The sequence below is a fragment of the Neophocaena asiaeorientalis genome, unplaced genomic scaffold, assembly GCF_003031525.2.
Source record: "Neophocaena asiaeorientalis asiaeorientalis breed wild unplaced genomic scaffold, Neophocaena_asiaeorientalis_V1.1 scaffold449, whole genome shotgun sequence".
Taxonomy (NCBI): Eukaryota; Metazoa; Chordata; class Mammalia; order Artiodactyla; family Phocoenidae; genus Neophocaena; species Neophocaena asiaeorientalis.
This window is the reverse complement of record NW_020175027.1, coordinates 2,664,644-2,675,203: the sequence shown is the minus strand read 5'-3', so window position 1 is coordinate 2,675,203 and position 10,560 is coordinate 2,664,644. Positions and strand designations below refer to the sequence as shown.

Genomic DNA, 10,560 nt, shown 5'->3' with positions numbered 1-10,560 from the left:
AGTCCCCCCTCTCCCTCCCCCCACCTCCCCCACCATGGAAACGGGGGGTGAGCTGGGTGAGTTATGAGCGATGGCCACAGAGGGTCCATAACACTGAGCTAGTCCCCTCTGGCGGGAGCCTGCCCCTGAGGCCTGGCCATGGGCAGGGAGGGTGTAAACCGGAGGATGAAAGAAGCACCCCTCCGTCCACTAGCCCAGGCACCTTCACCAGCCACCTTTCTGCTCCTCTGCTGTCTTCCCCCAGAGGCCGTGGAGATGAAGCAGCAGGGGTCCTCTTCCCCTCCCTCAGCCAGATCCCTCAGGTCTCCTGGGCCTTCAGATAGAATCCCACTGGGCCTCTGAGGGGATGTGAGGGAAGAAGACCCAGGGCTTGCCCTCCAGAGCTTTGGGCTAGACGCCAACCCAGCAGAGGGAAGGAAACTGCAGGCTATGCCAGTGGTGGTCGAGCTTTCCAAGGGGTTTCCAAGATATCGGACAGCGAGAGGTCCTGACCTCAAACATTCCAGGGCCCGGCAGGGCAGTGCAGTGGGGTCCAGTCAGAGTAATGTGGAGAGAGACAGGGACAGCGGCGGGAGGGGCTGCTGAATGCCAGGATCTGGGAGATCTGGGTTGACAGGCAGAGATGGGGAGATGCTGTGACAAAGGCGTGGAGGTGAAAACCCTGGTGATGGTAACTGGGCACAAGGCAGAGGGTGGAGCTACCACCTGAAGTCTCAGGCCTCTGTGGCCAAGAGGCCGGCCAAGCCCCTGTTGGAACGAAAGACAAGGATTTGGGGTTTATTGGAGGGAGGGGGGAAAAGGGAAGATGCTGTCTAATGGGTATAGAGTTTCAGATCTACAAGATGGAAAAGTTCTGGAGATCTGTTTTACAGCAATGTGAATATACTTTACACTACATTAAAAAATGGTTAAGATGGTAAATTCTATGTCATGTGTTTTTTGCAATTAAAAAAAAAAGATTTGGGGTTTAGCATGTTCCTGTGGATAATGGAGTCACAGAGACTTTTAAAGAATATCTCAGGAGCTTCGCTGGTGGCGCAGTGGTTGAGAGTCCGCCTGCCGATGCAGGGGACGCGGGTTCGTGCCCCGGTCCGGGAAAATCCCATGTGCTGTGGAGCGGCTGGGCCCGTGAGCCATAGCTGCTGAGCCTGCGCGTCCGGAGCCTGTGCTCCGCAACGGGAGAGGCCACTACAGTGAGAGGCCCACGTACTGCAAAAAAAAAGAATATCTCAGGTGCAAGTGGTGGGAGCCACAACAACTCACGGGAACCGCACTGGGGCCTCGCTGACAACACGCTAAGGAGTCAGCTGGGTGGTGTGGCAGCCAGAAACCCACGGGGCGATGTGTTGCACAAGTCAGTGTCCAGCTGGAATGCTTCACCCAGCCCAGGCCCCACCTTGCATTAGAGGCAGTAAGAATCTGAAGTGTGTTCAGAGATGGTGATGAGGTGAAGGAGGGGCTGGATATGTGGTCTTATAAGGGATGGTTGCAAGTACAGGAGAAGATCAGACTTTGGAAGACACCGTAGAGGGCCCTGCTGAATTCTGGGGCCCCACAGGGCAGAGCTGGGGCCAGTGGGTGGAAAAGCCAGGATGACAGATTTCAGCTCAGCCTAAGAAAGATCTTTCTCTCCATGAACGCTTTCTGAAGACTGAAAAGGCTACCTCGCAAGGTAGTGAGCTCTCCAGCACTGGGGACAAACAAGCAGGTGATGCCTCTCAGAGGGATTCAGGCACTGAAGACCCAGTCAGATGACCTTTAAGTCCCTTCCAACCCTGAGATCCCATAAGGTCCCATCAGGGTAGGGGTGAGAGGAGGCAAGATGACCGACTGACCCCAAACTTCCAGGAGTTCATAGCTTGTCTAACGAGTGATCAAGGTAAGTGTATGTGTCCATGCAAGGGCAGGTGTGGATACACACAAAGTGGCAGAAGGTCTCTGAGTGTCAGACCTGGCCAGGCCCATACTAATATCCCTTCCAGCTCCTATGTCCCAGGCAGGCCACGGTGGGACACTACGGGAGATGCATGGGACTGAGTGGCATGGGCAATGGTGACCACAGATGTATCAGGGAAGGCTCCCTGGAGGAGGTAATGAGGAGGCAAAAGCGCAGAAAGGGCCACTGTGGAAGGGACCTGATGTATCCCGGGGCTGTGTGGAGGAGGTGGAGATAAGGGGAATGGGTGGGTCGCTAAGGTGAAGCCCGTTTAAAGACAGCTCTGAGTGCTGGGGTGAGATACACTGGACTCTGGAGTGCTCAGGCCCTGCAGTCTCCTTGGCAGAGGGGACATAAGACTGCTAAAAACTAGGTCACTGCACTCCCAGAATGTGGGAAGTAGTGAAACAAAAGTGAAAGTTCCTGCGCCCAACCTAAGCTTGTAGCCCAGAAGCTGAAGCCAGTCATTGATCCCAGCAGAGCCAGTGCCCTGGGCCAGGGTTCCTAGGAAGGGGTCAGGAGGGGTGCCCTCTCTCCCTGCCCCTGGCTGGGAGGCCTGGGGGCCCCATGACCACACCCCTGGCTGACTCACTGGTCCCCTCTCACCACGGCAGCCAGTCCCAGTCCAGGCGGCCCCTGTGAGCAGAACCTCAACCTCAGGGAGGCAAGATACCAGTGATGACCACACCCAGAAAGAGGCACACCTCACTTCTGTAGAAAAACCTGAGAGCAGATAAACATAAGGAAAAAGGAGTCAAAGAAAACCCACCCATCCCTGCCTGATGCAGGGAGAGCCCTCAGAGCCACCCCATGGTTGTGGGGGGAGAAGAAGGGAGGGATTATGCCCACATTTTGTGGGAGGGTAAACTGAGGCTCAGAACCCACACAGCCTCAGGGTACCAGCCTGGAATGAAGGAGGACCTTTCTTCTGCTCGATGGCCAGCCATTCTAGGTGCCAGGCCTGTGCAAGATCTGATTTACTTCTCACCACCATTGTGGGAGCTTCCACTACTGTACCCATTTTTTGGATGAGGAAACTGAGGCTCAAGAAGGAAATAACCTGTCCACATTCCTACAACTGGTCCAGAGGTAGGCCCACGAGGAGAGAAACCCTGCCCTTAACCCCACCCCACCCCAAGGGTCACGAGACAGAGGAAATCATTGAGAAGAGAAAGATAAGGCCACCAGTCCCAGGAGAAGGATCGGCCTAGTGGGGTTGGCAGCCGCCTTCAAATCTCTGAGGGGAAAGAAGAGGAAGAAGGAAGAGGAGAAAAGAACTAAGGTTTCTCAAGAGCCTCCTCTGTGCCAAGGCCTTTATAGACAGACCATCGTGAGGGGCCCCAGAGGAAAATCAGGGGCTGTGGAGTAGAAGCTCCAGGGGGCAGACCTGGGGCTTAAGGCCAGAGCTGTTGAAAGGTGGAAGGGGCTGCCTGGGCCTGGCGCCTGCGGCTGAGGGAAGGCGGCTGGCCAGGGCGGTCTCTGCCACTTGGAGGGTGCAGGCATCTTGGGTGGGGCTGGACTGGGGGCTCTTGAAGGTTCTTTAGGGCAGAGCTTCTAACTGTTGAATAAAGAATCTAAGGAGGTCCGTGCCCCTCCTCCCTCACAGCTGGTGGCTGGGACGGGCTCCTCCCTCAGCATCCATCCTCTTCGGAGGCCTCCCAGAGCCCAGCTGACTCATTTCTCAGCCCTCGCCAGACTCCCTACCAGAGAGGCCCAGGACCGTGAGGGGCCAAGGCAGGAATTATGGACAGGCCCCTTTGGTCCCCTGGCAAGAGGCTAGAAGGCCTTTGGGGCAAAGCTGGTTTTATTTGGTCCCCTGGCAAGAGGCTAGAAAGCCTTTGGGGCAAAGCTGGTTTTGCTAGTTTATCAGGAAGAAAGAATAAAAAGTTGATTAAAAACCAAACATATGGGCTTCCCTGGTGGCACAGTGGTTGAGAGTCCGCCTGCCGATGCAGGGGACACGGGTCCGGGAAGATCCCACATATCATGGAGCGGCTGGGCCCCTGAGCCATGGCCGCTGAGCCTGCGCGTCCGGAGCCTGTGCTCCGCAACAGGAGAGGCCACAACAGTGAGAGGCCCGCGTACCGCAAAAAGAAAAACAAAAACAAAAACAAAAACCAAACAAGCATATATACACTAATATGTATAAAATAGGTAACTAATAACCTCTGTATAAAAAATAAATAAAATAAAATTCAAAAAACAAACAAACAAACAAAAAAGCAATGAGTTCCAGATGAGTAGCTCTTTTCAGCTTGGGTTCCAGGAAATTCAAGAGGCAAATCCCAGCTCTGCCTTTTACTAGCTGGGTGACCTTGGACAAGTTGCTTCATCTCTCTGTGCCTCGTTGACTCCATATACAAAATGGGGACAACAGTATTCACCTCATAGGGTTGTTGTGAGAATGAAATAAATTAATCTTCGTAAATGCTTTAGAACAGATCTGGAGCAAAGTGAACAACTATAGTTCAACTAAATGTCAGCTATAATTATTATCATTACTGTCGGGAAGAGGAGCCTTTAGCCTCCTAAAGGAGGCTAAAGTCCAAAGTTCCTCCTGGCCTTGGGGGAAACTGCCCCCATCAGATCCCTTCCCAGATTTTAACAGGAGCAGGGCTGCTGGTATTTAACCTGGCCTTTGATGACCTCTTTCAGTACCTCTGAGCTCAGATATTTACTGAGTAAGTGAGCACAAGAACAAATGAATGAGATTCTCACACCATCACTGGGTAAGCCTGAGGACAGGATTCTTCTCATTACAGAGGAGGAAACTTTGGTCTTTAGGAGGACATGTGAATTGCCCAAGGTCACACAGTGAGTCCACATTAGAGCCAGATCTAAGAATGTCCCTCCTTTGCCCGGGATCTCACACACCTTCCACCTTACATACATATTCCTTTCCCTAAGCAAGAATGACAAGGATGTCCCAGTGTATCGGCTGCCCCTTTGTGATGGGCAATAGTCACTGAAGGGCTGAAGAAGCCAGGGCAGAGAGAGCGCTTGCTCTCACCAGCAGACAGGTGGTCCCCTCTCCAGCCCTGCCTGCCACCACTCAGGCCTGCCCGCCAGCACTGGGCAAGTCCCTGCCCAGTGCCAGGGCCCTGCTTCCCCACCTGTGTGAGAAGGAAGGATGACATCTGTGGTTTTCAAAATAGCTTCAAAGCAGGGAAACCCTTTCTTTGAACCTCTCTTTGGAATCAACAGATGAAAATGGTACTGCTGGGACTGACCTGGCCACATGGCCTCCCCCTGCAGAGGTGTGAGGGCCCTGCTCAGTAGAAAATTCGGATTAGTTGGTCCCTGAAGGTCTTTCTGCTCTGATAACCTCTGGGGCTGGGAGATGTGGGTCAAGGGATAACAAGATTCTTAGAGACAATTAGAGGGTGTGTGGATGTCCCTAAGGGCCAGAGTCCAGGCTGAGAAGCAGAATGACAAGTGGTCATTGTGGTAGAGGGGACAGCACCCAGCTGGGAAGTCAGAGAGCTGGGTACAAATCGCAGTTTGTCTACTTATTGGTCAGGGTGTGAGCTTGGGTGAAGTACTCAACCTCTGTAAATCTATTCAGCTGATAACAACTGCCTCACGGTGCTGTTACGAAAGTTAGTGACACATGTGAAATACCCAGCTCCAAGCCTGGCACACAGCAGGAGCAGAATAATTGGTGATCACTCTTATTAGGGACTATATTAGAGGCTTTCACTGAGCCCCAGGCCATTGCCTTTCTCTGCCCGGCTGCAAACCAAAGCCCAGCGGGGAGACCAGGGTCAGTGGCCGGACCTGGAAGTCTCTGAACACTGGGCCAAGTGACTCCTGGAATTTAAGCTGTTTTGGTTATGTGACACTTTTCCAGCAATGCCCGCTACCCCAACAGCTCTGGGGTATATCTGAGGTTGAAGATGAAAAAGAGATGGGCTCCTAGGCAGGGATGAGGAAACTGAGGCCCAGAAGAGGCAGGCTCCTTATGAAGGTCTTTGTGGAACCACAGAAAGCCCCTGGGTGGATACACATCTGTGATGCCGCCTGTCTTTTGGGCACAGACAGCCTCAGGCTGGCGGCCCGGAACATCAAGGTTGGGCCCGTGTCACCCAGAAAAGTCATTTTCTCTTGGGGACCCTTAGGGGAGCCGGATACTATCCAGGGGGCTCAGAGTCTTCGGGGCGGGGCAGGGGGGAGACAAATAAAATGCATGTGGCTAAGGGCCAGCATTCTGAAAGGTCCCTGGGTATATGTGGAGGGTGGGCATGGGAAGGGGGGTGGAAACTTCCTGAACCACCTCTAACCTGTCTTCCACCACCATCCTGCTCGACTCTGCACCTCCAGTCCTGGAAGGTGTCATCACCTTCCTGCACCCAGATTCATACCGCTGACCTTTCTTTCTTATTCACGGCAAGTTAGTCACCAAGTCTGCTCGAGGCTACCATTTCAAAATTCCATCGCCGCTTCCTCTCCAGTCCCTTAGATGTCTCTGTCATCTCTTGCCTGAGTAACTACAGCAGCCTCTCCCTGACCCCCACCTCCACCCTCTTCCCATCTGATCCGCCCTCCACCCTGGAACAGCTCTAGTCCTGCGGCTTTGAGATCGATGCTTTTCAATGGTCCCCCCAGGTCCCATCGGAAAAAGTCCAAAGTTCCAAGACACTCTGGGGTCTGACCACCTCTTCCAGGAGCCTTCACTGGATGTTTGGGCAGAGATTTTCCCCTCCCCTGAGCTCCCACTTCTCTTCACCTGTACCTGTCTTGTGGCTTAGATCACTTTCCACCTCTTACTGGAGCCATGTGGTGCCTGTCTATCCCCCCAATCTGCTTTATGGTGCATTTCATAATCCACATGAACACTCCTGAGGGCAGGGGCCATGCCCTCCGCAGCACTGGGTCCACAGCTTGGTACAGAGCTGATAGATGGTGGAATGGAAGGATGAGAGGGAGGGAAGGAAGGATGGAGGGAGGGAGAGAGGGGGAGAGGGATGAATGAACAAATAGAAGATAGGCACCCAGCAGTTCTGGAAAACTGTTTCTTAGGGAAGAAGCCAGAAACAACTGATTAAAATGTAGCTGTAGAGAATTTGTGGATTTTCTCCTAATCTATAGAGAAAGGAACTGATTTCCCAAGTAGGGATCTCAAAGTGCCCTCTCACATCTTCCATGCTCGTGTAGCTGCCCTCCTCTCCCCACACCCGCCACCTATCACATTCTTCTTTAACTGCAAGTCACCTTTCCATACTGTAAAAGACCCTGGGGATGATATAGGCCATCCTCCTTGCATAGATGAGGAAACTGAGGCACAGAGAAGGAAAGGGCTTTGATTGAGATCACACAGCAAGTGATTAGCAGAGCCAGGGCTGAAAGCCAGACCTGTAACTACAGATAAGGGCAGGTTAGGACCAATGCCAGAGAAAACTACTTACTCCCAACACTGGTACCTCATAAGTCCAGATCTTGAGGACAGATTCAAGAAGAGACCCAGCCTTACCCATCTGAGGCTGACAATCTCAACTTCCCATGAAGCATGACTTCTGAACTCTGTTCAAAAGCTGTTCATTAAAAGGCCTCCTGTGAAGCAGGAACTATGCTGAGATAGACATGGTTCCTGGCTGCCAAAAGTGAGGAGTCTGTGGGAAACAGATCTTTGGCTGGGTAGTGTCACAACCTGACTGCTGGGAGGGCTGCAACAAAGAAGACACCAGGTGGGGAAATCGGGGTGGGCTCCCAGCACAGGAGTTGAGCCTAGAAAGATGGGGAGGATTTTCAACTTCACCGAAGTGGGAGAGGTGGAGTGCTGCTGGTGGTGGTGAGCGCTGGGAAAGGGAACCCAGCGGAAGAGCTATGCCCAGAGCACAGCTGAGTGCAGGGGGAGGAAAGGGGCGATGATCAACTCCCAGAGGGCCCCGCCGTGGAGCTGAAGAATGTGTACTCTTTTCACCTGCAGACAATGGGATGGAAGGTGTTAGGGAATGACGGCACTTCACCGGGACAGCCACCGTGGTGAGGATGGGCCGCGACAGGTCAGAGAGAAAGGGGAAGCCGTTGTTGGCAACCGTGTGTAGCCTGACTGAGTCTGGCACCGGGTAGGGGTGGAGGGGCACTTAAAGGAGGAGGGACAACGACCGAAGAAAAGGATGCTCAGAGCTGTCTTTCGGAGGGTTGGTCGGGGCAAGCTGTTTTGCAGGAAGAGAGGCTGTCACAGTTCTGTGGCTTTTTCCAACTCTAACCCTGTCCTGAAACAAAGCAAAAGCCACGCCTTGGCCGGACGCTGAGCGCTAATCCCATCAGCGCCTGGAAGCCCTCCCTGACGCAATCTCTGGCTCGCAGACAGGAGGACCCTCCCTCGGTCTCGCCTTCCTCCCTCTCTCCCGAGGGCCCGACGGCCACCCCGGCTTCCTGGCTGCCCCGGAAATTGCCCGCGTCGCGAGCCCCTCCATCCCGCACCCAGTGGTCCCGGAGCGCAGCCGGAACCGTGTCGCCCCGGCGGAGGCTGTCGACCCGCTCCCCGGGGATCCAGCCCACCGCGGGAAGAGTGACAGTGAAGACCCCGGAGCCTGGGGCTCCGAGCCATCCCCGCACCCCGGCCCGGCTGGCACGGCGGGCTCACCTGATTTGCCCATGGCAGGCTCCGCGCGCTCTTCGGCTCCCGCTGCGCTCCCTGCCGGCCCCGCGCCGCTCCGAGAGCCGAGGAGGAGGCCGGGCGGCCGCAGCTCCTCCCCCGGCGCGGCCCGGCCCCCGCCTTATAAGGCAGCGGCAGCTGCAGGAGGAGGCGCCTGGGGCCACACCGCCAGCTGCCTGGAGGAGGCACCGCGCGCCTTCTCGCCCTGCTCCCGAGAACTTGCCCCGAGTGGGGACCCCAGCGACCGCTCAGGGCTCTCCAGGTGCGGACGAGGAGCCCAGGGCGTACTGGATACCTGTCCCTCTGGGACACTGAATGGGGATGCAGAGGGAAGACCACGCCTCTCACCCTGTTCCTGGTAGATGCTCAGCAACTGATGCGCTACGGGGACCGCGGGGCTCACAGTCGAGGTGTGAGGGTCGGTTCCGACCCGCGTCACCAGGGGTCGGTGCTCTTCCCGCCGCGGCCTGACCCCCACAAACCCCTAAGGCCCCGAGCATGCCGCCTTCCCCTCCCCAGTGACCCCGGGCTCCGAAGGGCATCTTCGTCCTCTCCCCAGCACACACCCTCTGGTGCGAGTCCAGGTGGGAGATGGGCACTCCCCAGCCCTCCTGCGTGGCCGTCCCAGGGAGGCTCCTGCAGCCCCGCTCTGACCTGTCCTCTTGTCCCTCGTTGCCTGTCACACCAAGCCAAATCCCCCACCCCTGAAGTCAAACTAGACTTTTTTGCGGGGTTGGGAGGGCTCGCCAAGCGGCTTGCGGGATCTTAGTTCCCAGACCAGGGATCCAACCCGACCTGGCAGCGAAAGAGCTGAGTCCTAACCACTGGACCGCCAGGGAATTCCCCAAAGTAGACTTTTTGATATTCCTCAAACATGTTCTGAGATTCCTCGCCTCCTTGCCTTCCTCAGGCTGTTCTGTCAGCATGGGCTGCTGGCCCATCTCTGCCCATTCAAGTCCTACCCTTCCCTCAGGGCATATGGGTCCCTTCAACTTCCAGAGGTCCTGATCTTTTCTGGCCTTGGGGCAGTGGTCAGTACACACCTGGCACTGGGGAGACTTGGTCTCAGTCACAGCCCCACCCCGTGTGAGAAGAGTGGGGAATAAAGACATAGCCCGGGGCACCTGTGTGAGAGTCCCCAGAGTAACTCCTTATTGGGGAAGGGGCTCAGTAAACCCTAATTGAAGGAAGCTAATTTTAAGACCTTTCAACAAGTGGGCACTGAAGTGAACTGACTTGCTTATTATAAGGGTAGACCTTTTTTTTTTTCTTTTTTTTTTGGGCTGTGTTGGGTCTTCGTTGCTGCACGCGGGCTTTCTCTAGTTGTGACAAGCGGGGGGCTACTCTTCGTTGCGATGCACGGACTTCTCATTGCGGAGCACGGGCTCTAGGTGCGCAGGCTTCAGTAGTTGTGGTGTGCAGGCTCCGTAGTTGTGGTGCACGGGCTTAGTTTGCTCTGCAGCATGTGGGACCTTCCCAGACCAGGACTCAAGCCCATGTCCCCTACATCGGCAGGCGGATTCTTAAACACTGCGCCACCAGGGAAGTCCCTTAAGGGTAGACTTTTTAACACCAGGGGCTTCAAATATCCAGTAGGGCAAGGCTGAGCACTGCCCTCTTTATTCCCTCCCCTACGTCAGGCAAATACATTTTCTGTAGTTTCATACTTTCAAACAGCATCAGAGGGGACCAAGTTGCTGCCCACTCTAAATCCAAAGAGACTTCTGGTGCTAGGTGGGGGTCTAATTCCCTCTGTTCAATTCCTCTCCCATTTTGCCAACAGATCCCCATTGAAATGACCAAATGAACCCAGTAGGAAGAATTCCATGTCACCTCTAGAATCTCTAGAAGGTGGTTTCCATTGTAAACAAAACTTCAAGGTGGTGCATGGGCTGAGATAGCTGAGTACAGTGGAGCCACTCACTGCACGAAGCCAGAAGCCCTTGTGGGGACCAAGTTTCACTCACATCTCCTTGTATAGAGTTGAGGGCTAGAGGTGAGAGCCTGAGAATGGGTGGGGGAC

At 54.8% G+C, this 10,560-nt stretch overlaps 1 protein-coding gene across 3 annotated transcripts in view; it reads right to left on the bottom strand.

Moving 5' to 3' along the window:
- The window catches only part of GLIPR2 (GLI pathogenesis related 2), a 20,097-nt gene extending 11,467 nt beyond the window's left edge, over positions 1–8,630 (bottom strand). For 2 of the 3 annotated variants that reach the window (XM_024762973.1, XM_024762975.1), the window contains exon 1: positions 8,526–8,630. In XM_024762973.1, the coding sequence (XP_024618741.1) occupies positions 8,526–8,538 (13 nt within the window). In that variant the 5' untranslated portion in view covers positions 8,539–8,630. Of the gene's footprint in view, positions 1–7,406; positions 7,600–8,525 lie in introns of all 3 variants that reach the window. The other variant, XM_024762974.1, reaches the window with a different exon arrangement.
- Between the last annotated feature and the right edge of the window lie 1,930 nt (positions 8,631–10,560).